Source organism: Idiotropiscis lumnitzeri, chromosome 16 (genome assembly GCF_059441095.1).
Source record: "Idiotropiscis lumnitzeri isolate Australia: NSW breed Sydney's pygmy pipehorse chromosome 16, RoL_Ilum_1.0, whole genome shotgun sequence".
Taxonomy (NCBI): Eukaryota; Metazoa; Chordata; class Actinopteri; order Syngnathiformes; family Syngnathidae; genus Idiotropiscis; species Idiotropiscis lumnitzeri.
Genome location: NC_142406.1, coordinates 7328392 through 7356335, shown reverse-complemented (window position 1 = coordinate 7356335; position 27944 = coordinate 7328392). Strand labels below are relative to the sequence as shown.

Below are 27944 nucleotides of genomic sequence, written 5' to 3'. Positions count from 1 at the left end.
TGCTCGGCAAGCCCCCTCTCTGTCCACTCTTCAAACTTGTTTGAAAACACATTTTTATTCTTCAGCTTTCGACTCAACATGAGACTCCCGCTGTTCTGCTGTTCTTCACTACTGTGTATTTATGTGTTTTAATTTCCTGCTAATTTATATAACACCATATGGAAAGTGCTGTGTTACACGTCCAGCTGTTGTGAAATGTGCTATATAAATAAAGTTGTATTGTATGACGTCTTAAATCATATCTCACAAGAATACACACTGACTAAATATTGAGTAGAAGGAAAAGCAGACTTTCCTTTACAATATTTTTTAGGTTTAGTGTCCTTCAACAAGCTTCAAAAACAGACATAATCCACACTTAGAGTCAATTATGACCAAATCAATGGGGAGTCATTTTGGTGCATCTTAGAAAGCAGTAATAGAGGTCAATTCACTCTCTGTCTTCATTACTGGTCAGCATTCGGAATGAGAAAAAGGAGTGTAACACAACAAGAGTATCCAGTGTCGCCGCGTGGTTTATAAAGGAAAAAATGCCATCCCCTTGTGATCGATAGCGCAGTGACAAATGAGCTCTGTGAACAGAAACGACGATATTTAAATGATCATTATGTGCCATTCACTGTCAGCCAAAAATGACTGTCAGTCAGAGTATCAGCATTGCAGAGCAAGACTAATGCTTTGGTCAGCACAAACCGCACAAGCAGAGCAATAATCAGGCAACATTGCGTCCCGCTTCTTCTGTTGTTAGTACAAAGAATGCAATTGCAGAACATTGTTTGGCTTGGCCAGGCAAAGTTTGATTTTTGTAATAAATTTTGGGATTTTGCCAGAGTTAGGGACTCACATGCACTACTTGTGGTGAACTTAACATCAAAACAATTAAAGGAAGTGTAACTTTGTCACATATGTGTCTGCTTGGCTGGTACACTGTTGAAATATTAAACATCCTCAATGATTTTTAGAATGTGAAAAATCACACGCATCACATGAAAAAAAATGACTTGTGCTTTTATTGCTCTTTGTGTATATGATACATTTGAGATGAGCAACACAGCACACCATATGTATAATGTATATCTATATATATCTATCTATCTATATATATATATATATATATATATATATATGTATGTATATATATATATATATATGTATATATATATATATATATATATAAATGTATATATATGTATATATATATATATATATGTATATATATGTATATATATATATATATATGTAGGTATATATATATGTGAGAGTTTTTATCTAATCTGAATTCAGCTAGCTTGTGTTGCCAGGCAGATTTCATAATACCAGCGGCATGTTCTTTTCTTCTGAGCCTTCAGATTTTTCTCTGCGGGCATCTGTGCTGTGTGAGTTAACGGGCGTTCACAGTTGATAGACAGTTGCGATAGCCAATCAGATCGCGAGTTGTTTACAGCGAGCCTTCTCGCAGCCTTACGTTGAAGTTGCAAACGTGTCCTGTGATTCGATAATCACTTATGACTAGGCAGGCCCAAGCCAGACATTCGTACCCGGTGACCGTGCTAAAATGTAAAATACAATTCTCTCCTTTTAATCCACAATGGCTGAAGGAGGGAAAAGTTTAAATATGATTGCAGTTATGCTTGTAAGGCCATTTTGAAGATGTACCCTTCAAGAGAAGCTCACTCGTGAGCTGAAGTGATCCATCACTCAGTGGTGCGTAAGTGTGTGTCTGTATAGTATGTCTCCAGCCGTGGGGTCATAAATGATGGTGTTATGAGGGGAATTTATTCAAGTCGGACTAAGTAGGACTTCCTGTGAAATAAACGGCCTGCCTCTGATATAATGATATGGCCACAGCTGAGCAGTCCATCCCTGGTGCCGGAACGGGGTCTGGGGCCAACAATTTTTAAGAATAAGCCCGGAGGATCGAGGCCGGAACGGTACACAGATCGCGGCCGGAGGGTGTTGGACAGACCGGCAAAAAAGGGTCAAGTACCCATCTCTGGATTGGCCACTGAAAATTGTCTGTTGCCCAAATCAGAAGCGGGCTACGCTGTGATAGTGGTGTGCAGGCATCTAGATCGCTGGCAACATCAAACATTTGCTCCAAGATTTGTTCAATTTTTGATGTCCAGTACAATCACTACCACAAAGCTCAAGTTTATCACCCTGTTAACTTCTTCTGAGGACAATCCAGCTGGATGTAGCAGATACTGTATTTACCTGACACTGGGCTTGTATTAATCTGTCAGGTGACATGAACCATTGGGCAGTCAACGGCTGTGTCAGGCGCAGGGTCTGGGCTGATTAGAGGAACAAGGACACATTAACAAATTGCCATGAATGACAGCTGCCTCTATGGCCATCATCAGTCATCACCCCTCGACTGGCTCCATCATTGATGAATCCGCCTTTATTTTCACCCTTGTGTGTCTCAGGTGTGATGAGTGTCAGCTTTGCTACCATTTTGGGTGTCTGGACCCTCCACTGAAGAAATCCCCCAAACAGGCGGGATACGGTTGGATCTGCCAAGAATGTGACATATCCTCTTCTCAGGTGAGTGAATGTAGGCAGTGAGATAATGACGGGCAATTCCTTGAGGGGCGAGATGACCTGCTCCCACATGTGCTGATATGCCCACTTTTATACATGAAGTTGGACCTCTGAGATCAAACACAGTCCATTCCAAATTCGTTTGTATTCAGAATAATTTGTATCGCTAACCAGAACCCTTCAGAAAGAATGAACATTTAATTACTCCAAGATTCCAAGGTCTATTGCCTTAAAATGATTTTTAAATTGTGAAACTGTCGTTAAAAATGTGTTGTATAATGATAAGTAATCCACGGTATAGTAACGCTAAATTGAAGCAAAATTACCCCAAAAGATTATATAACCTTTTTGATGCTGTTGTGACAGGTGCTCAAACTCGAGTCTCGAATGCGTCATGTGAAGGGCAGTGCATAAAATTCATATCACGCTGTAAATTAATCCCCTTCACTGTAATGGTAGACATCGATATAAACGTTGGTGTAATTATTAAATTAATCACATTATAAAATATGGTGTCAAAATAGTGCAAACACATTTCTCACATAAAATTTATAAATTTCCTTTTTTTTTCATAAATTGATACGATTGGTCATCCCCCTCATCATTATGCTGTTTTTACATGTTATTGACCAACAAAGTGTTGAAAAAGGCTTGCTCTCATTGAGGTTGTTAGTGGCTCAATAAACATCGTCGTTTTTTTGTTTTGTTTTTGTTTGTTTGTTTCCAATGAAGTGACGCGAGCAATAAATAGGGATGTTCGATAACACTTTTTTTTCACTTTATTTTTTTTCAGACCAGTTTAGATACTCAATTCTTACGCAGTCACCGATACCAAGTACTGATACCATTTAAGATACAGAAAAAAATGTTTATACAGCAAGAACTATATATTGCAATATAGCATTTTTCCTAAAAATTGCATAAAATTAATGGCAATTTTCTCTAATCTTTTTACTATTTGTCCATAAAATATGTATTTTGTAAAGAACCGACAATAGATTTATTTAAAAAAATATTTTATAAGTAAGCGGCACTGTGGCCCGACTGGTTAGCACGATGGCCTCACAGTGAGAGACAGCATCGGGCGTGGAATTTGCATGTTCTCCCCGTGCTTGCGTGGGTTTCCTCCGGGTACTCCTGTTTCCTCCCACATTCCAAAAAAAACATGCATAGCAGGCCGATTGAACACTCGAAATTGCCCCTAGGTATGAGTGTGAGCACGGACGGTTGTTCGTCTCTGTGTGCCCTGCGATTGGCTGGCAACAAGTTCAGGGTGTCCCCCGCCAACTGCCCGAAGATAGCTGGGATAGGCTCCAGCACCCCCTGCGACCCTAGTGAGGAGAAGCGGTACTGATAATGGATGGATGGATAAATAAATCAAATTCGACTAGGGCTGTCAAAATTAAAGCGTGAACTCATGAGATTAATTTAATTTTTTTTAATGCCGGTCAATATTTTAACTCAATTAATTCAGTTCTATTTACTTCAAAAATACCGTATTTTCCGGGCCATAGGGCGCTCTTTAAAGTGCCTAATCTTCCCCAAAACAAACAAAGCGCCTTGTAAAGCGACGCGCCCATTATATGGACTGAGCATCACTCTCTACCATCAACCCTTTTACTCATTGGGCTGTTCAGAGTGCATGTTAGCACACCCTGCTGGTCAAAGTCTGAGTCATCTTTGCTTCGAATTGACAGTGACTAATATGTTATGTGACTATGGTGTTTGGGTGATGGTGTAGGAGAAAGCTGGACAAAAGGGCAGCTGTCCACAATGTTGTAGTCTGTCTTATCATTTATGTTATTGCAAGCAAGAAACGTCCCAGGTTTAGAGAACAGACTGCAAAAAGCCCAAAGCACAACAGCACATCTCTCTAAACAGCCATGCACAGCTCTCTAAACAGCCATATGATTGGCTGAGTCTGAGTGGCTCCCAAGAAGCCATTTCTGTAATTGGCTAAAGCTGAGTGGCTCCCAAGAAGCCATTGCTATAATCTTTTTGTGTTATTTTTATTTCTTTTGGGTATATAGATGGCATGAGAGATACATGTTTTGTGTTAATCTTATTTCTTTGTTTCATTGTTTGCTTGTATGCTGAGTTTTTTTTTTGGTTTTGATTTGACACCGTGACTCTAAGGAGTGTGGTGACCAGTGAAGTCCCTCCCCTGACGTTGTCTCGTAGACTATTGCCAAGACACCTTTTATTGGTTAGAGTCATTGTTATGGGCAGTGAGTCCTAATAGTTTTGTGACATCTGTCATTGGAATCGGGTGATACCTCTGGCAATGATCCCTTAGAGGATTGAGTCCTGGTGAGCTGGCATCAGCTAGCGAGCAGCTAAGCTAGCGCCTTGTAGTGCGGCTCGCCTGGTATATGCATTAAATATGGAAATAGCACCCTCAACCAGCCCTTTGATGCAGCGTGTCTTATGACCGTAAAAATACGGTAATTTGCTTACTTTGCAAAGCCAAATTTACACCACTAGGCCTTTCAAACCAACATTGCTGGAGTGTGATGCTTATGGGCAGAACTAAATGCACTGTATACATTTTGAGAATTGTTTCTATGACAAATGCCCGTAAAGCTGACTCTGTTTAAATCGTATTCAAGGATCAAAGAACGGTATTAGCAAAGTCTTTGAATGAAAATATAATACACATTTTGATTAATCGCAATTAATTAGGGAATGTTTTACGATGAATTAGTTAAAAAATGTAATCGCTTCACAGGGCTAAATTACACATAATCTAGGGGCCAGAAAAAAGTCCCTATCAAGATATACGGTTGTACATCTTAATTGCCATCTGTCAGACATGTATGCCTTTAGTTCCTGATTGCAAAACAGCCACAAGAGGGTGACCGATACTGGTATGGTCAGCTGTCAGGAGTTCCGGTACCTTGATATTGATAATCACTGGTAATCACTCATTAACTGATTGATTTACGCTTTTCAGACGCGTGTGTTTACTCTGGAACTGTTGCATGATTTTCTTTCTAACTACTTATGAAATAATTTACCTGTTTATTTGCTTTTAGTAGTCAGTTGCAGTCCGCTGTAACCCGGTTCTAACCAGACTTCTGTTTGTACCTATACTGGCGTTTTGCAATTCCTACATTCATATTTCACATTAGCATAGCAATTAGCATGAGTTCTCTGTCTTGTTTTGTTCCCTCCTTTTGTGGTACTGTGTGTTTTATGCTTAGCTACTCTTCGTCAACCATTAATGATAACGATACTTGTCAGAAGTGTAGGACATTCGTCGCCATAGAGATGAGGGTTAATGACAGAGCAGCTTCTCTGTACCGTGTTAAGACATCACCTCAGCCATATCTTGTAGCTGCTGCAGATCAAGTTAATTTAGCGCTCAGGATTCCACCGGCAGCCGGGAAAGCGGCGAGGATGGGTGACTCTTTGACTTGGACGCGATATTCGTAACAAGCTCAGACAAACAGCACTGGCAGGTGACAGCTCTGTGGTTTGAGGCCATTTTACCGCTGAGCCAGGTATCTTGACATCATCAAGTGTTATCACTATTTGAATAGAATAGAATAGAAATCCCTTTATTGTCATTGTACTCAAGTGTGCAACGAGATTAGAGGGCTCCCCTCTCCAGTGCAATACAACAATAATACAGACAAATATATAAATTAGATAAATAAAGAAGACAGTGCAATGGAATTCAGTACTGAATAGGGCATATAGAAACACATCACAATGCTGTTTTGCAAGGTTAGGGTGGTCTCGTGTGTGTGTGAGAGTTCAGTATGGAGATGGCTCTCGGAAAGAAACTGTTTCTCAGTCTATTGGTCCTTGATTTGATGCATCTGTAGCGCCTGCCAGAGGGCAACAGGTCGAACAAGCGTGAGTTCGGGTGAGTATTGTCTTTGACGATGTTGAGAGCCCTTCTGAGGCACCGGGCGGTGTAGATGTCCGACAGTGAGGGGAGAGGGCAGCCAATAATCCTTTGCGCTGTTTTGACTGTCCTCTGGAGCCTCACTCTGTCCGCCTCAGTGCAGCCGCTGTACCAGGTGGAGACACAGTACGTCAGCAGGCTCTCAATGGACGAGTGGTAGAAGGCCAGCAGCAGCTTCCTGTCCAGGTTGAATTTCCTGAGGACTCTCAGGAAGTGCAGACGTTGGCGGACCTTCTTTACCACTGCTGTGGTGTTGTGACTCCAAGAAAGGTCATCGGAGATCTGTACTCCCAGGAACTTGAACGTGTGGACCCTCTCCACACACACGCCTTCGATGCAGAGGGGGGGCGGCAGCGTCTTGTTCCTCCTGAAGTCGACGACAATCTCCTTTGTTTTAGCAGTGTTAAGGTGCAGTCTGTTGTCCTTGCACCAAGTTGTCAGTCTCTTTACCTCCTCTCTGTAGGCTGTCTCGTCACCTTCCGAGATCAGACCGACCACTGTCGTGTCGTCAGCAAACTTGACGATGGTGTTGTTGCCGTGGGCCGGGCTGCAGTCGTAGGTGTAGAGGGCGTACAGGAGAGGGCTCAGCACGCATCCTTGGGGGGAACCGGTGCTCAGCATGAGGGTGGAGGACGTGTAGGGGCCGAGCAACACAGTCTGGGGTCTGTTGGTCAGAAAGTCCTTAATCCAGATGCGTGTGAGGGCAGAGAGGCCGAGAGTGTCCAGTTTGGCGACGAGGATGTCTGGGATGATCGTGTTGAATGCCGAGCTGTAGTCCACAAAGAGCATCCTTGCATAGCTCTGCTGTCGTTCCAGGTGGCCCAGCACAACATGCAGAGCAGTGTCGATGGCGTCCTCAGTGGATCTGTTAGCCCGGAATGCAAACTGGTAGGGGTCCAGAGTGGGAGGAAGGCAGTCCCTGATGTGCTGGAGAACCAGCCTCTCGAAGCACTTCATAATGACTGGTGTGAGAGCAACAGGACGGTAGTCATTCAGGTGGACGGCTGGTGACTTTTTGGGGACAGGAATAATGGTGGAAGTTTTCAAGCAGGAGGGGATGACTGCCTGAGCCAGGGAGCGGTTGAAGATCCTGCAGAAAACATGTGACAGTTGGTGGGCACATGCTCTGAGGACCTTGCCTGGTATTCCGTCGGGTCCAGTAGCTTTCCTGGGGTTGACCGCCAGGAGCGCGCGCCTCACATCGTGTTCCTCTACGATGAGTGGGGGGGAGATGGAGCTTGAAGTGCGGGGGTGTGACGGTTGGGGCGAGTCAAAGCGAGCGAAGAAGCAGTTAAGCTCCTCTGCCAGCGATGCACTCGGGTCTACAGAGGTCGTGCTGCTGCCACGGAAGTTGGTGATGCTCCGTAGACCCTGCCACACCTCCCGTGGTCTGTTACTGGCAAGGTGGGCCTCCAGCCTCCCCTTGTAGGTTGCCTTGGCTAGCTTGATGCCTTTGCTCAGGTCAGCACGAGCCACCCTGTACTGGGCTTTGTCGCCTGACCTGAAGGCAGCGTCACGGGCCTTGAGGAGAGAGCGAACCCTGCTGGACATCCAGGGCTTCGCATCGGTTGAGTCCAAATCTAAGTATACCGCAGATAGAAAATGAATGCTTAGACGTTCAAAATTGCAGGCTACCTTCAACTTGTAAGTCATGTTGACATATTTTTGCTTAGCCATACTGCATTTCATTTTAAGTTAAATTTCTGATTCATCACCATCATCATTATTTGCCTCTCCGGTGTTTGCTTCACAAAAAATACAACGAAAAAGCAAAACAATCAGCTAAACCTTTAGTTAGCTACTTATGAATCCCTACATGTTTTGCAGAACTATTGTAAAATATACAAGTTGTCATGCAATGTCATAACTGATAACTGCACAAGATGTAAATTGGGATATTTTTCATTCGAAGGTTTTTCCTCTGTGTTCCCAACTTTGACTGTTTCTCCTCAAGTTCAGACTTTGTTCAAATATAGTTTTATTTTGCAGAACTTTAACAACTAAGAAAAGTCCAATTTGACTCTGGGTTATTTTAAAATGCCTTGCGCCATTTGCGTCGTTCTGTCACCTCTTTCCACAGTGGAATTAAATTAAATGCAATTCTTACCCCCCCATCTTCTTGCGTGTTTAATTGAAATGGAATAATCCCTGGACTTTGGCTCACTTTATACACTGTGCCTCCGGAAAAAGGCACCAATTACGTTTCCTATATATCTGTGATATAGGTGAATAATTAGTAGGCGTTATATGTGTGTCGCCTATTTAATTTGAATAGTCAATACTTGATTTTTTGCTGTCCTAAAGAATTGGTTCAGCACATGGAAAAGAGATGGGTAACAAAAGACGACAAGGCTTGTGCATCATTGCAAATGTTGCAAAGTCTGTATTTTAGGAGTCTGTTAAGAATGTGACATTTTTGAGAACACATCATGTAAAGCCATAATGTGTTCAGAGTGTATAACTAATAGCAAGTGGCTAGTAATTGACTCCACTAAAGGCGTCTAAAAAGCACTCTGAGATGAGAGCTGTGTAAGAAAACTTTTATTATCTGCCTTAAATGCCACCCCAAGCGGCACCTTTGCCTGTGAGGGGAGAATGATTCTTAAATGCCAACCTTAAGTGCAGATTATTACCTGATCATTCCGCAACAGATGCGGCGGCTGGCTGAGATAGTAGCCAGTCAAATTCAATCTGCTGCAAAGAATTGTATCGCAGGTGATTTTTCAAAGATTCCTGCCTACACCAACAGCTTTTACTTGAGAGGAAAAAGTCTGACATTAGAAAGATCTTACAATATGTCATGATGTACATGACATTTGTACTCTTTAGTGGGATTCCAAAGAAACACTCTTCAGTAGAGTGTATAGTCATGTACAGGCATTTATCGCTTCCAAATATGCACCTGAAAAGTCAATCATTTGACTCAAGGTCCTTGTTCTACTGCCAAGCTTGGAGTCACAAAGGTGAGAAACAATTTGCAGAGGTGGGCATTTTACAAAATTTTGCCGGTCCGTTATTCAACATCCGTTTAGTTTTTGAAGCCAGACCTACCTGTAATCATTGGTCATTTTATATTGCTACAGTCTGTCAGAAGTCCGTCGTTTCATCAGTCGTAGACTTATTTGCCAGTCTATTTGAACTGGTGGCTCCTTGCTGTGGTTTTAACTCCTAAATCACCCAAAAGTTTGAATTTAAAGTTTAAAATGGTGTACCTTAACCAAAATCCTGTTCCGCATTGTGGCCAAAGGTAAATAAAATCCAATCCAAGTAGCACACTCCAACTACTGTTTATAAATACTGTGCTGTTTCTTCTTTGTCTCGATTCCTGGGGGGATTACAGCTTTTTGGTGCATACTGCCTCTTACTGTACAGGAAGTGCAATGTGCTTCCAATAGTCAATGCCCCGCGATCAAACACACGAGACAGTTTTGAATATAAATAATTTTAAATAAATAATACAAGAAAATCATGAAAATTTAATAGAGAAACACAAACCACTAGGTTTATATGCAAATTAATACACGTACATGAAATATTAGACTCATACAAACATCTTCTGGTTCCGCCTCCTTAGCCAATCACAGCCGGCTTTCACAGTCCCCGCTGATATCCAAACGAAAACAGGAGAACTAACTCTCTTATATAGTAATTGCGGTCCTCACTCCGAAACCCGTCACAAGACAGACGGGGCGTTTTCTGACAGCAGTCAGCAAAATGGCCAGTGACGGACTGTGAGGTTCTTTGGTACTTGACCCAGTTAGGGATGACTACACTGACGGATGAAAACCCACTTTCGTCCATGCTAAATCCGTCTTTTTATTTAATAGGTTCAAATGAGTTGAACCTATTTTTCAATAGGTTTGATCAAATGCCTGACCCCGCTCAGGCTCCCCTGCTGCAGCCCCCACCAACCCCTCCTGCCACTGCGAACGAGACCCTCTCTCCCCCTCTCTCTCCCCTCTCTCTCTCCACAGGCTCCAGTTCCCAGCCTCATCAGACAACCACCACTTCCTCCTGCTCAGCCTTGTTCCTCACAACATCTCAGGTGAAGAACCAGCTGAGGAAGATGAAGGCGAGGAAGGCAGCAGGCCCAGATGGGATTAGCTCCCAGCTCCTCAAATCCTGCGCAGACCAGCTGTGTGGAATCGTCCAGCACATGTTCAACCTTAACCATGAAGCTGGGCAGAGTCCCCGAGCTGTGGAAAACATCCTGCCTTGTTCCGGTTCCAAAGACACCCCATCCGAAGGAGCTCAACAACTTCAGACCAGTGGCGCTGACGTCTCATCTGATGAAGACCCTGGAGAGACTGGTCCTCGTCCATCTGCGCCCCCTGGTCAGCTCCTCAATGGACCCACTCCAGTTCGCATACCATCCTGGCATCAGTGTGGATGATGCCATCATCTACCTGCTCCACACTTCACTCTCCCACCTGGAGAAGGCGGGGGGCACGGTGAGGATCATGTTCTTTGATTTCTCAAGTGCTTTCAACACCATCCAGCCCGCCTTATTGGGAGACAAGCTGGAGCAGGCGGGAGTGGCCCACCACCTCATCACATGGATCCACGACTACCTTACAAACCGGCCACAGTACGTGAGGACACAGTGTCTGACGTGCTCCTCTGCAGCACGAGAGCGCCGCAGGGAATTGTTCTGGCTCCCTTCCTGTTCACCCTCTACACCTCGGACTACAAATACAATTCCACAACCTGTCACCTGCAGAAGTTCTCTGATGACTCTGCGATTGTCGGCCTCATCACTGACGGAGACGATCGGGAGTACAGAGGGGTTACGCAGGGGTTCGTGGACTGGTGTCAGCAGAACCACCTCCAAATCAATGCTGGAAAATCCAAAGAGCTGGTGGTGGATTTCCGCAAGCGTCGGCACTCTCCACCTGCACCAGTGAATATCCAGGGAACAGACATTGAGAGGGTCTCAGCTTACAAGTACCTGGGTGTTCATCTGAACAATAAACTGGACTGGAGCGACAACACAGACGCTCTCTATAGGAAGGGTCAGAGCAGACTCTTCCTACTCAGGAGGCTGAGGTCCTTTGGCGTTCGGGGAACACTCCTCAGGAACTTCTATGACTCGGTGGTTTCATCAGTCATCTTCTATGGAGTGGTCTCCTGGGCAGGAGGCATCTCGGGCCGGGACAAAAAGAGACTGGACAAACTAGTGAGGAGGTCCAGCTCTGTCCTGGACTGCTCCCTGGACTCTGTGGACTCAGTGGGGGGCAGGAGGATGACGGCAAAACTGTCATCAATGCTGGACAACCCAGCCCACCCACTCAATGACATTCTGAGGACACTCCACAGCTCCTTCAGTGATAGACTGTTACACCCTCGCTTTACCAAAGAGAGATTTCGCCGCTCCTTCCTGCCGACTGCTGTCAGACTTTTTAACAAGAACATTGGGTCAGGCCTACAAACAGGAGGGCATTAGTGCAATTGTGCAGTCCTAGGATGCAATACACACTACTACTGTACTTTCAGCCAATGGTGTACTTAAATATTGACCAATGATGCATTTTGTTTACCATTACAGTATTCTTATAACAGTACTTCTATCACTGCAGCATTTCTACCATTGCAGGACGTTCACTATTACAGTACTTTTACGATTACAGTACTTTTACCATTGCAGTATATTTTATCATTGCAATATTTTTATGATTGCAGTATTTTCAATCATTCAGTAGTTTTTATCATTACAGCGTTTCCCACTCTGTATAATGGACAGGCATTAGGAGTGTTTCCTTACACTTACATACGTTTATACTGTGTATATTTGCATGCTTTTTATGAATGTCTGCTGCTAATGTTATACATTAACGGCTACATTACGCCGCCGACTCTGTGTGATCTATATCTTTGCTGCTGTAACACCTCATTTCCCCATTGTGGGACTAATAAAGGACATCTTATCTTATCTTATCTTAGTGCCTAACGTCAGCAAAACGGGGGTCAGTCAGTGACGGACTGACAGACCAGTCAGTTAGTCTGACGGAATACCCACCTCTGACAATTAGTGAGATTACAATTTTGAAATGATTTAGTCACTCAGGACCATGGTATGCCGATTCTCCCAAATATTCAATGGGTTTATGAAAATAGCAGCTATGCTGGAACCCCACTAAAAAAAAAAACTGCCAGTGATGGGACTGTTAAATCTTTTTAAACTTTTAAAACCTGTATATTTAAACTACCAAAAGGCTGTTTTTTACAGAGTAATAATAATAATAATAAAATGAAAACCAAGCTCTTATGGGGTTTTTTTTAATTACTGTAAAATACATCATGTAAAACGTAATCACTCAAGTACATTGTCTTGAATGACACTTACACGCTCTTCTTTCAAGAAGAGACCAGCCCATAAATCCGGCCTAATATTTCTGGTTAGATTTCTTGCAGTCTTTTCCAAAAAACTATTTCTGATGTTTGTTTAATTTATTCTTTAATCAGACGACCTTGTATAAACCAAAAAAAAATGAGCACTCACATAAACTTGCGTTAAAGTTTTTTTCGCAGTAGCCCCTGTGATCTCGTCTCAACAAAACACAAATGTGTCTGTTGTCGTTCATGTCAAAAGAAAAGGATCGGGGGAGGGCTGACTTGTTGATGCTCCTTTTGTTTCCTGCAAAAGGTCAGAGTAAATTGAAATGTCTGCCAGGTGTTGATTGATAACAAAATATAGTTTTGATGATAATCTGTCCCCGGTGCTTGTCTTGTATTGTTGAGGTGTAGGGCATTTGCTAATAAAGTGAAGCTGTTGATTTACACTAGCCAGAACATTCAGGAATTTGTGCGCACGTGTTTCTGTTGTGCATAGAGGCAATAAAAGCTTTAATCAGAAAGGCTTGAGTTCATTATAGACACAGTGTTTCTCTCTGCCTGCTTCGCTAAGATAAACCTCACTCTGACCAAGTCCTCATGCCTTCTCTGTCGCCCCTGGCCCTTGCTGAATTGATTTCAGTAATAAAGTCACAATCTTGCCGCAATATACGAATGGCCTTTAATTCATGCCGGTTACAGTGCCAAGGGCGTGCTTGTTTAAGGCTTTATTTACACTCTTGCGGCGCTGCCTTGCATGCTGGGCGCCATGGTGAATCACACCAGAAGACGGGGATAAAAGGTTTGAAATGCCAAAAGCTCTTCAAGTTGTCTCGGCAGCATTTAAAGTGTTCAACTGTGAACTTGTGTGGGATGCACTACTTGTTATCATGAAAAGTGTTGCTGTTGAAATGCGGGTACTTGGAAAATTCCATCCTTCACAGCCATAGACGCACTTTAACTCAGCAAACACTTTCTGTTTGAAGTTCCGTTATGATCTTTTAAGCGTTGAACTCTCTTTTACATGTAGCACAGATGTTTTAATTTTTCACTGCAATGTAATCGTTTAGACCCCATTGCTCCACCTACCCGTACTCAATCACGACTTCAACGCTGGGGTGGGGGTGGGGGGGGTGCTGGTTTGGGGGTAGTACAGTCTAGTTCCTCCTAAAGTCGATGACGATCTTTTTCTTTTTTGCAGCTGTTGGCCAAGGGATTTGTCCCATGTAGTTTGAGCCACTTTGATACAAAAGCAACAAGCAAGTAACAGGAGAGGAAGCTGCTCAAAGTTGAAAAGGGGGCAAATGGAACTTTTTTTTTCATTATGGAAACAGTATGTGGTCAAAATGCTAATTTGTGCTCATTCAATACAAATGTATAGCTCCGAACTGAACAGTTGGGTAAGCAAATCGAGAGCTCCTTTTATGAAAACGGTAAGGTAAAGGCTGACACTAAAGACAATGAACGGGGATATTGTAGTCAGATTGAATTTTCTTACAGGCTTGGAATAAGCTACAAAGACATTATCAAAAGCTTTACAATACACTGCAATGAGAACTGAATACTAAATAACACTTGCCATTTGCTTACCCAGATGTCAAAATTGCTTATGAGAATTTAACCCACAAATTATGATGCTGTCCAGCCACAGATTAAATTTAAAAAAGTGGACAACACACCTGGCAACTAATAGAGAGTTATTTGAGGACATAAAATAGTTTTTTTTTTCTCATGTCATATGCTTGAAAATCCTTGTTTTTTAACCTAATACTCTTGACTTTTGCGGTCTGGACGGCATAATAACCCCATCAATGGTGGTGTCTTTTAGACATGACCAAAGTTTACGCACAGTTTAATGTGAATTTAAAGACAAACAAGAGCAGTGAAACGAGCCCTCTGGGACAACAGAACACGGTCAAGGGTGTCCCGCCACATCGCTGATGATGAAGGAAAAATCAATGGCTAGAAGTCACTTCAATCACTTTAACTAGACGATCCGGACACCCACGCGCCTCTCAGGAGCCAATTTGTGGAGTAAACAGTAGTGTGTGATTACTGTTTGTGTCCCAGCCGCCTGACGGTCCATTTCTTTGGGCCTTGCTCATGTCTAATAACCCTCTTAACAGAAGTGTGCATACGGCCAATTGTTGATCTCTACAGTATTTTAAGCAACCCCTGAACAGGGTCAAAATTATTGTGGAGCACCACTACATGGTTTCCTTAAAAATAATAAGGCCAGATGCAGACAACAATGCTTTAGTTGAATGAAAATGTATATACAACATGGTTGCCGCACCCAATGTGGAAAAAAGTGCTCTGGTCAGATGAAACCAAAATTGAACTTTTTGGGCAAAATGTTCAGTTTAGCGTCAAAGTAACACTACACATGACCCTGAACATACTGAACATCCCCATTGTCAAACTTGGTGGTGGCAGTATGATGGTCTGTAGCTGCTTTTATTAAGTGGAGGACAAAGAAGATGGTTAGAATTGATGGGAAAATGGATGGAGCCAAATATAGGCACATTTGAATAGAAAACCTATGGGAGTCTGCAAAAGACCAGAGAATGGGACGGAGGTTTACCTACCAGCAAAACAATGACGCTAAACATAAAGCAGAATCTATGGTGGAATGGTTCAAAACGAAACATATTGAGGTCTTAAAATGGAAAATTCAAAGTCCCGACCCGAATCCAATTGAGAATCTGTGGAGAGATCTGAAAACGGCTGTTCACAAACACTCCATGTAGCCTCACTGAGCTGGAGCTGTTTTGCAAGGAAGAAGAAGAAAGGGATATATATATATATATATATATATATATATATATATATATATATACATATTCGGGTTGTCAAACGATTAACTATTTTAATCGAGCTAATCTCAGTTTAAAAATTAATTCATCAGAATTAATTGCAATTTGATCTCTCTCCAAGTATGTCATATATATATATATATATATATATATATATATATATATATATATATATATATATATATACAAACAAATGCTTTGTATTGAGATGGTAATTTAAATAGCTGCGGTGGAACTGGAATTCCTTCTCACCATGAATGCAAATCACTACGTGCGTATTTATTGTTCTATCTGTATTATATTTTTATTTGAATTCCCCACCCAGAGGGCCAACCTGTATTTCTTTCATGTTTACATTTCCACATTCATGTGTCCATTAGGGCTGAACGATTTTAGGGGAAAATTGAATTGCGATTTTTCTGACAGATATTGCAATTTCGATTTTATTTGCTTTTTTTTATGTGCAATGTACAGTGATATTTACAAAGGTGAAAATCTATTATTGCAAAAATGCAAGGACAGGAAAGATGTTTTGATGTTTTACAAGTTGTTAAAAATGGTTCAAGTAAGGCAAGATGGACTGTAATGCATGCCATCAACTAAAATCTTGTACTTGTGTAATTCTGCACATGAGAATGCATTTTTTTAAACCCCAAAATGTTTTACATTTTGTACTATTCTACATGTTCTGGTAGATAAATGGCATATCATATGTCAATAAAATAATTGACCCTTAAAGCTAATTTGATTGAAATATAAAATTTTTAGACCTATTATGGCTTAATTTTTGCTTTGCACAATAACATCAACAAGGTCATTTGGATAAAATGCAACAGTGGATTCTACTCAAGATAAGCAGTCTTAAGACAAACTAAGTATCAAACACTTTTGCATTTAATTAACTGATGTTTCGTACCTGAGCGAGCTGAGCTTGTTGGGTGGCTGAGCGCGCGCCGCTCACAGTTTCTGAACACAGTTGTTTACTATCCGCTTATCCGTCTCGACCTTAACTAACTGAACGGCATATTTGAATAATGATATGAGTTTTCAAACAGAACGTTGTTTGTTTATTAACGTGGACGAGACTGGCAGGTACAACGAGGGTCGATGCTGGGTTGATGTGCCGCCATTCAGCTCACAGGATAAACCGTGCTGTCATTGGTCGATTTTGATTTTCTGTCCGCCTGTATAAAACCTCTGAGTCAATTCATCACTTCGAAGCAAAGCTTAATTCCGCAATATGGCTGTATTTTTTCTTTTTCTTTTTGGGTGAATATTTTGAAAAAACCCAGGAAACACTGAACCTGCGAAAAATTAAGCCGAGAGGGATTACTGCATACCCAAACACACATGCACGACAGAGGCCTATGGTGAATTTTTGACCTGGGTCTTCAGTGGGTATATGACTAACCTAATCCACTTCTTAATAATACCATCGCGTCATAAAATAATGTACAAAAAAGCTATATAACTATGTGTGGCATTAAAGAAGAGATGGAGGCATTTTACGGATTTGAGGATGAATCACCTCCAAACAACCCCAAACCTCTATAGTACAATGTAACAGTTCACAATGAATATTTATCAATAAGAAAAAATATGGTCTTAAGTACACCGCGCTCACCAAAGATGCTGACACAAACTAATTAAATTTGAACACAGATGCTGACGCAAAGGAATTAAATTTGAAAATTCGGAGGCCTATATGCTCAATAAAGTCTCTAATCTTAATAAACTCCAGGCCGTGTCATATGCTGAGATTCCTTTACAGTGTAAATTTATTGAAGTAGATGTGCTGTTTTGTGGTACTGCGAGTCCAAACAGCGTTAAAACTGGTCTTTGTTGCCACCTAGGGTTCATTCTGATTCAGTCTCTCTGTGCATCACATGACAGCAGATAGAGGCTGTGTCTGACCAATAAAAACCTCAACACAAATGAACAGCGTGGCATTTCAAATTCATATAAAATCTATGTTGCTACCAGAAGGTTTGCCACACCCTCACTCAGAGCCCTCACTGCATCCCCCTCTGCTCCTCTTTCCTACAACCACTTCCTCTCCCCTCTCTTCTCTCTCCAGAGGGGATTGATGGCGTTCTCGCACAATGCATAGATATTGTCTGCTTCTGGATTGTCACTGAAGACATAGTGAGCTGTGCAGCAGCAAACTTTCTTGCTTTTTAATGATTCCTTCCACATGAATTAATTTTAAAATGTTAATACAAATTATAGTAGCAATGTCTTTTTCCTGGACTTGTTTTTTTTCGAGACCTACAAAGTACTACCTCAAAATTTTGGCCGTCCTGTATTTCATTACCTCAGATGAAATGTATTCTTCCAATGCTCTGTCACTTAACTCCTGCCTTTTTTTAGATATGTATATATTTTAAGCAAATATTTATCCAGGCTAATTATGAAGTCCCTACAAAGAAGAAAAAAGGCTAGTGTGTGTTATGGAAATACGTGTTCCTGGTATGTCGCCATCTTCCCTCCATTAGCAAATTTAAATTGAATACACATGATCTTTCAAAAAAAAGTAAGAAAATTATTTTCTTTGGCGTGTACAACTTATCAAATCTTAAATCCCATGAAAAAATGAATGGGGCCAAGAAGTTCTGCAGTCTGTGATTCGGTGGGGTCTGGCGTGCAATGACTTAACTTTACCAAAAAGGTATACGGTTATAAAAATAAAATAAAAAATGCAAAAGCATGTGCAATATTATTATACAAACAATTAATCACTACTTGTATACGTATAAATAAATAAAAATCAATTTACGAATGGATAGGAAATGAAATAAATAGCTACATTAATAAACTCAATTATTCAATTAAAAGCTGTCTCAGATAGGGAAAAAAAATTAATTACTGTTGCTCTGATAAATGGATGAGTTACATCCCCCAAACAACCTGACAGATGAGTCAGCTCACATTTGCATTTTGGTGGAGACATGCTATTAATTTTTTGCCATCCCGCTGATACTTTGAATTTCTTTCTTTCATGCCAGTCTGTGTTGACGTGTCCGCAAACCTAACTATAAAAGGTGTATGGTGCCACGGTAGATATGTCATGAATCCAACAGCGATTTGGCGTATTTGCTCAACTTGTGCACCAAGTACAAAAGTATTCATCCTCATTTGTTCGTAAATTAGACCCATTGAAGTGTTTACTAACTTCATTCCTTTTTTCTTTATTGCCAAAAACAATTACCTTAGTTTAGAGAGCCGCTTGTTGTTAAAACGTACATGGAAAACGTTCACAAGTGACAGTAATGTAGTATTTCCCACTTTAAATGAGAATTTTGAAGTAGGAGAGCCTTTTTCACTGGAAAAAAAAATCTGAGATCTCGTTATTTTTTTAATTTTTTTGCTTCAAAGCTTTTGTTGTTGCAGAGGGAATCTTTCATATATATTCTTATCTTAAGATACTGCGACGGGCATTAAAATTATAAAACAAAATAAAAACGGGCAAATTCACATATTTTGTCCTTATTTCCCCACGTTTCACGTGACATGCAATTTTTTCGGAAAACACAAAAAGCTAAAAATTTCATGGGGATTATTGTACAAGGTTCCAGTGGCAATTATGGTAAGTTCCATCCATCCATCTTCTGTACCGCTTCTCCTCACTAGGAATGCGGGGGGTGCTGGAGCCTATCCCAGCTATCTTCGGGCAGGAGGCGGGGGACACCCTGAACTGGTTGCCAGCCAATTGCAGGGCCCACAGAGACGAACAACCATCCGCACACACACTCACACCTAGGGGAAATTTAGAATGTTCGATCGGCCTGCCATGCATGTTTATGGAATGTGGGAGGAAACCGGAGTACCCGGAGGAAACCCACGCAGGCACGGGGAGAACATGCAAACTCCACACAGGATGGCCGCAGCCGGGATTGAACCCACGCCTGATGCTGTCTCTCACTGTGAGGCCACCGTGCGGCCCAGTATGGAAAGTTTTCGCATTGAAATAGTTAAATAGCAGAGCTGGGCATTTGAAGCCGTTTTTGCCAGTCAGTCCAAAAAACAGAGGTGGTTTTTACATCCTGCACCTGGATTCTACATCTCTGCCAAATACACAAAGGAAAACCTGGTATGGCAACCATGGCAAAAGTCACAATATTAAATGCAGATTAAGATTCAATTATAGATTCAAATATGTCCCCATTTGCCGCATCATTAATTTACAAAAATTGCAGTCCTGCCTCCTTTCATCCATTTGTCAGTGTCGTCCCGATGTAGTCTCACTGTCCTGACATCCGATAGAGACGAACTGTCGGTTTCTGCTGGACCTCCTTCATGCATCAGATGCTTCACTCGCAGTAAAAACCTTACATTCTCATCAGAGTGCCTGGCGTACCCATTTAATTTTCCAACGATTACACAATCCACATTATAACAGCCAGAAGAGAGGGCTTTGGTCTGCTCTTCTTGTATGCACTTTCACCCCACCTTGCCTCCTTCGAAACGCCGTGGAAATCCCAAATGAAAGATTTCCAGTGGACCGCTGACAGCCCTCATAGGAACCTTATCTATAAAGCAACTATGTACATATAGAAAACAATTAAAAACATTGTCGTGAAGCGGAGCTGCTATGATGAGAAGTTGTTTTCACAGAGACCAACCAGAATTATTAAGAGTCAAACACAAAACAATAATTTGCAGGTATGATAAAAGTCTTTAATGATGCTTACGTGTCATGTATTTCCAGGAGGAAGAAGGGGAGCGGCTGGAGGACGAGTGCTCTGTAAAAGAGGAGATATCCGAGCAAGAAATCCCCAACTGAAGATAAACCGAAGAGCACAAGACCATTGAATGAATTCCCATTTGAATCATTTGCTAGCAACCAAGCACAGCATATTTTAACTATCCCACCAAAGTTTCAAGACCTTAAACAGTATTAGTAAAAAATATTAGTATCACCCAGAAGAGTTTCTAATTTAGATATACAAACGTCTTTATATAACAGTTCATGAAGGCTTCTTCATCTTAGATTACTCTGAGGATGGAAGTGCCAGAAGTCTCATGAACATCTTATGTGTATGTAATGCACTCTATTTTCATATGCTAGGGGGGTCCTTTGCCACACCAAACAGGCAACCGTATATCTTAATTGACAAATTGTTCCATATAGTGAATGACCTTTCTCCCCCACGTCCAAACGTCAACCAAAAAGCCCTCTTTCTCGGCACTTCACATTCCTCTGGATATTGTTTTCCCCTGTAAGTCTCTGTAACGTGAAAACATTTGTCTCATGAATTTGACGCAGAGGAGAGTGTTGCCACTATTTGAAGGATTTATAAAATGTGCTGAAACCACACCCAACTCATTTTCAACTTTCAATCAAATACCTACATGTCTTCCTTCGTTCTAATGCCTACTACACTAACACGTTTGTGCCGTAAAAAATGTACCCACTTGAAGCTTCCAGTGCCTGAAATATAGGCACTAGCTAGCTATCTTACAACCCCAATATGAAATTATTTAGGGTTATGTATAACATTGCCAGCTTGTTGTAAAGGCTGATTTTGCCCAGCCTTCTGATATGGTTAGAAAGTGAAGTGACAGCTTGGACCTTTAGCTCAGCAGTTAGGGCTCCGTGTTCCTCAGATGGCGCCAAGGGTACGATCCCTAAGTTGGGTGGTCACCGCAAGACTAAAAATGCCACAGGTTATACATGTCCGTCGCTGATCGTGAAATGAAATTTGAATGATAATCCCAACCCTCTTCCTTTGACCCAATTAAAATTAGGGGGCATCGAAACCAGCTGCATTCCCCTACCTGTGGGTCTCATGACATGATATTTGAGTACGTACTTTCTCTTGGTTAAACACCAACATTGCTTTGTATTCCAACAGATTACTGTAGCCTATATAATGCAAAATACGTAACACTTCGGAACCAGAACTGGGCACTTGACCCTTTATTGCCGGTCAGTTCCCCGCCTCCGGCAGGGATCTGGCTAGCCTTCCAGCCTCGACCCTTCGGCCTAATTCATAAAAATTGTTGTTCCCCGTAACATGTGCCAATCACCTTCGTGTGCCCTTCAGGGACCACACGGAAAACATAAACTCAAAGTATCTTACCCAATGCAAGTAAGTCCGCACAGTTGGTATTGGCGCTTTTCACGGGTTCTGAGACAATTTTTGTCGTTTGCCCATTTAGCCGCAACCACATCACACACCTGAGGGCCGATTTGTGGCCCGGATTAAAATCCACCTCCGGCGTGGTTATTGAACCCTTTTTATGAATTTGTCACCTCCCACCCCAAAAATGGATGTCCGGCCAGGCCGGAGGGCCGGACTGTTCCGCCCCCCTGGACAGTCGCCCAGCTCTGTTGGAAACATTAATAATGACACATAGCTGATATGTTCAATTGTGGCATCCAGGAAAAACTCATTTTCATGGGCTAAGCATGGCTAGCTATCAAGCTAAATGCATGTTTTAGTGGTGGAAATGGGTCACGTAATTACAGGATAATTAAGTAACTAGAAAGTGTGCTGGATAACGACTGATAAGAAGGAAGGCACTCAAGTTCTTATATAGTGGGGAAGTGGGACTTATGCTTGAGCCGAACTGCGTCACAAGACACTGTTTTAGCTACTCCCCCAAAATCAGGAAAACCGATTGGTCTAAAACCATTTGAGGCAATGTACCTCCCCAAGTTGCTACGACGTTGTTCTCAGTCTTTGCACATGATTTCAGCAATTATTTGCAAACGTTTTTCAAGTATTTCAAAACACATCTCTGAATTCACTTTACAGGGTCTTTAAAGATTTTTATTTTTTAGTCATTATTTCAAACATCTACACATATTTGGTTTTATCATTCAGTTTTATGTTCCACAACCCAGGAGTTTGTCATTTTAAATGTAATAAAATTTTGCATGTTCCAAGAAAATGTCTCCTCAGAGTTCGTTTGCTTTGGAAGTTGCTTAAAGATATGCACATTATTCACCACAATACCATTTATTCTCATTTTAACTGTAGTTGAATTAATAGCTGATCTGTGACGAAAATCTCGGCCATTTGGGTATACTTTCTTCTTGAAACAAATACTCAAGACACGGAAACATGATTTTTTTTTTGTTTTTTTTAGAAGTCCCAATTAATTTCTATACCTATGCCAGACAGGGCGGCACGGTGGACGACTGTTGAGCACGATGGCCTCACAGTACAGAGGTCGTGGGTTTGATCCCGGCTCCGGCCTTCCTGTGTGGAGTTTGCATGTTCTCCCCGTGCCTGCGTGGGTTTCCTCCGGGTACTCTGGTTTCCTCACACTTTCCAAAAACATGCATTGAACACTCTAAATTGGCCCGAGGTATGAGTGTGAGCATGAATGGTTGTTCGTCTGTGTGCCCTGCGATTGGCTGGCAGCCAGTTCAGGGTGTACTGCCCGAAGACCGCTGGCATAGGCTCCAGCACCCCCCACGACCCTAGTGAGGAAAAGCGGTACAGATGATGGATGGATGCCAGACGTAGTAGCAAATACTCTTGGATAGAGGACCTCAGAGTGGAGACAAAATTTAGAATAAGTAAGGCACATATTTTCAAGAAGACGGTGAGACCCACAGAGATAACAGTTTATGATGGCGAAGCATAGGATTTATGTTGAGGCTGCCCAAAATTTTCGGCATCTGTGTTCTCAAGTAATCTATGGACTCCTTATGTGGCCAGCCCTGATAAAAAAAGGACTCAACAGAATCTGGAGAACATGTGCCATTTTGTGATAAAAGCCGTCTTGACACGAGCCTGTACTCAATAACATTGACTTGTTCAGTCAAAGAAAGCTAAGTTGAGAAGTTCTTCCATCCACCTACTTTGTTATATTGTATTGTATTGTATTGTATTGTATACTGTTTTTTTTATCCTCAGGAAGGTTGTTCTTTGATTTTTTTTTTCCTGAAATCAATAACCAGTGATGATTGGATCTGAACAGAGACCACGGGTAAGCCATTAAAAGTGAAATTGTAAATAACAATAAGAAGAATATGTAAGCTTCCTCAAAATAAACGGACAGCGTTGGTAAATTAAATATATACTGCAATTGGCTGGCAACCAATTCAGGGTGTCCCCCGCCTACTGCCCGAAGATAGCTGGGATAGGCTCCAGCACCCCCCGCGACCCCAGTGAGGAGAAGCGGTACAGAAGATGGATATATATATATATATATATATATATATATATATATATATTGAAAGAGAGAGCGAGAGAGATATAGATATAGATATTTTTGTCATGATTTGTATTTGTTATTTTTGGTTTAGTATTTGGTTTCATGTATTGGCCTTGTTCATGTGTCTTGTCTCGTCTTGTCTATTGTGTCCACCTGTGCTCGTTTACCCAAGCCCTAGTGTTAACCAATCCGGTCCTTCCAACCCTCCATGTCTTGTCCAGGTGCTCCTCGTTGTCTCGTCAATTTGTGTGTATTTAGTTCCCTGGTTGCTTTCAGTTCTTGTTGGTTCATTGTCATTTTAAGTGTCGCTTGTCCCTGTCGCTTGTCCCGGTTGCCTGTGCCTGTTGCCAGTTCCTGTCGCCTCTCCCTGTAGTTGGTTTCCTGTCGTTAAGTTTTTCCAAGTTCCTTGTTTGCCTTAGTTTTCTGTTTAATAAATGCCCTTTAAGTTACCCCTGCCTGGCTTCCCTGCGTTTGGGTCCTCACCTTCCTCAACCCTGACAATTTTTTCAATTATTTATTCATTTATTTATTTGGTAGTATTTTTCAAGTTGACCATTTCAGAACAGAACAAATAAGGCTGTGGCATATTGAGCAGATCCTGAAAATGTAAATGTGCTCTAGTTTTATTTACTTGCTGCGCTGAATGTAACTGGACATGATGACACAACGCTCTTTTGCCAAGAGTTGTCAGGTAAGTATCATTATTCTTGTTCTGTATATAATCATCAACGAGAGCGTTTTAATATTCAGCCGGTGTAAGTGGGTGTGTGGCATAAGTGGGAGACTGGTGGGACACTTTGTCATTAATGTGCCCATTGCTGTTATCATATGCCTAATGACATCACTCTCAGATGGCATGCTTGGAGCTCGACTGTGGGGAGCCTCAAACGACTGCAGAAGCCGACGCTTCCTTCCCATCATCAATTATGTCTTCTCACCCAAAACAGAAGCCTCTAGATAATGTCTTTCATGGTCCAACAATCTTACGGGGCTTGCCTCCTGCCTGGACTTGAAATGGGCAAATTAATATTCTCTTTGAGACAAATGGTCATTACACCCCTCGATGCCTTAATATCAGAATGCGGGAGTGTCGGCATCCTGGGCCTGATGGAAAATAGATCATAGAATCACACTTCAAGGGAAAACTGTTCGACAGGGTTGCATGGATGTATAATGACATCCCTCAAAAACACAAACCCTTCTATGTATAATATGTATCCTTCGTTTTTTCCATAGTTTCCTTTTATCCATTTTCTACCATTTTACCTGTCTCAAATAAATAAATATAATAGAACTCAACTAACACACTAAATGTTTACCAGCCGGTCGCACTAACTCCAATTGATTTCATCGTAGTCTGAAGTATGGAATCTTTTTAATCTAAATCTTAGTCATGTTATGATCTTCAGTTGTCAATGGAGCGATTCACAGCTGAGTATACACCACTTTAATCACAATGCAGACGACCAATAAATGTATTGAATCTCAGCCAATGGGTGGGTGATATCAGGAATAATTGCGATACTTGCAAATTATTTTTATTTATTATTATTATTATTATTACATGAGTAACAAATCAAGACAACACATCATCTGCCGAATTTCATAATTGGACTTGTTAAATTCAAACCTTTAATATACTAAATGTCTGACTTGAATAACATAATGTAAAGTATATCTACGTAATAATAATCTTTTTTTTTGGGTTATGGAGAATACTATCAGATGTCAAAATGTGAAGGAGAACCACATTCAGAAAAACATGAAAACACCCTAAGAAAAGGTTTTATGCACACAATCATGCTTCTGATACCAAAAACAAAGATACCTGAAGTCGTAAGCACGTGTCAAATTTACACCCACATAAAAAGGTAAACACCCTGCAAGTACCGATACAAGCTGCTGATTGTCCTTTCGATTACAGCTTTATGGAATGTAGACATCATCCACCGTTGGCCCTTAATAGAGAATTGTTTTGCCTCTGAAAATTATCAGCCCACTTGAAATATCTGAACTAGTAAAATATCTCTTGTATGTATGCGTGGATAAGACGATGGGGCATTGCAGGTATATGCGTCTCGTGTTATCTGTTGCAAGCCTATTGATTGTTTTTTGTTTTTTTTTGTTTTGTTTTTTTAAATTCACGGTTCAATTTCACTGGAAAATCCGACACCCCAGTCGTAAAGGATGCACATCAGGACAGTTTTTTTTTTTTTACTTCTGAAAATCAGTCGGGTAGACCTAAGCTTTGCCCCTTCAAAGCATTTTACTACTGCTTTTGAAATAATGAAAAAAAACATTTAGCATAAATGAATAGTGTCATTAATTATTTGTGTTATAAATATGAATGACGGCATCTTGTTTTATCATATTGTGTTGCTAATCTTTACTCATTCACTGCCAGCCCAGGTAAAATGAATTTTTGGAATTTTTTTTTTCAATTGCAGCGAATGAGTTAACAACCGATACAACATTAACAGTACACTGGTAGCAGCTTAACAAAACAATGAACTCAAACATCCTAATGTGAAATAATGAACAAACACCAATGCATTCTGGTGCAGTTTGTCATGTGGCCGCTTATTCGAAAGAATTAAGACTATAACAAAGTTCTCCGTAGTTCTATAGAAGCCTAAGAAATGAAACAATTAATTTTTACATGTCCAGTCACATTTGAACAATTCTAGACGCATAAAGATTTTTGACTATGATTATTAATACACACCAAACGTGAAATTCTCTCCCACCCTTCTGCAGTCTGTGCTCCTTTCTGAACCCCAAGGGGGAAAAAAATCAATCAGTCAATCAATGGAAAAACGGGGTCTCACCACGCCGCTACAAGTCCACTGCCTCAGTCACCAACAAGCACTGTGCCGCAAAGTATTGTGGGATTCTGTCATGAAGGTTGTTGTGTCAACACTGGCAATGTGTCTACACCATAGAAAGTCACAAGAAATATTTTGTGGTTCTTTTTCATCCCGACCAGCATGTACCATGAAACAGCAAATGTCTCATTAAATCAGATATTGTGCTTTGATCGCTGCACTAACCCTTGGATAAGTGGAGCAATTACAAAGGTGATACGTTAATTTGCGGTAACTTGTCGTCATTTCGGCAAGAGTTTGACGATGTCAATGTTACCACTATTGCATTAGAGTCGTACAAAAACAAAAATGAACTGCAAAAAACACAAAATTGAAAAGGCTATTTTTGGACATACATTTAAAGAAGTCTGAAAATGATCCAAATTTTTTAATTATTCTCATGGATAATTGAACATTGAATTGACTTTGTTAAATGACAATTTTTAACACGACAATTCGGACGAATGGGTGTTATTTTGTTTTTGCTTTTGTGTAATGTCTCACTTTTTACTTTTTGATTCATAATAACCTCGTGGAGGAATGCGCTCCTTTGCCGTTGTTAATTTCCCTGCACTCAAAAGATTTGCCAAAGAAAACGAGTCCATGGCTTGTTAGAGAATCACACTGAGGTTACTCTGTCTCACTTAAGTCTTGTACTGCCAGTTTGTTGGAGTGCTGTTATTAAATTGCCATACTCTTGTCTGCATGACCTGCCATGAATAAAAAATATGTTTACTGTAAATTGCACACCACTCCTTCTCAAATACCATCTGCTGCCTGAAATTTGCTGTGCTCACAAACTCTGGAAATAGACCTCCCCCTGATTGGCTCCTGAGGAGACTAGATTCCATATCAGCCTGACAACCTAATCGCTGTTCATGCTCTTGACTTATTGCTGTTTTCATTTCCTCCACACAGATAATACGCAGTAGGCAGCTTTCTAAAATGCCACATGGCATGTCTTCATTTTGAGAGAGCATATTTAACATAAAATCGTTGTACAGTATATTTTATGTGCAGCCTAATCAGAGGCGTTCCGAGGGCGGTGCCAACTGGGGGGGAAGGAGGCAGCGCCACGGGCAACCAAATTAGGGTGGCATCCAATCTGAACCAATATAGAGATTTTGAAATGTCACTGCTCATAAATCTTTTTTTTTTTTGTAGGCTCGCCACACTGCCAAATTGGCGCCACTTTTCAGTTCATAAATTCATTTCATAAATGTGTGTGACTTTAAGTGTGCAGTGGACTCTGGTATGTATAATGCCACAGCTAGCATGTAGTAGTGTTGCGCTCCATTGGCGCAA

The 27944-nt window shown here is 41.3% G+C and overlaps 1 protein-coding gene across 1 annotated transcript in view; it reads left to right on the top strand.

Annotated features, from left to right (window-relative positions):
• The window catches only part of LOC148321111 (PHD finger protein 14-like), a 98507-nt gene extending 77659 nt beyond the window's left edge, over nt 1-20848 (top strand). The window contains exons 17-18 of the mRNA XM_088319319.1: nt 2430-2547; nt 20312-20848. Of these exons, the coding sequence (XP_088175445.1) occupies nt 2430-2547; nt 20312-20386 (193 nt within the window). The 3' untranslated portion in view covers nt 20387-20848. The remainder of the gene's footprint in view (nt 1-2429; nt 2548-20311) is intronic.
• The last annotated feature ends 7096 nt before the right edge of the window (nt 20849-27944 follow it).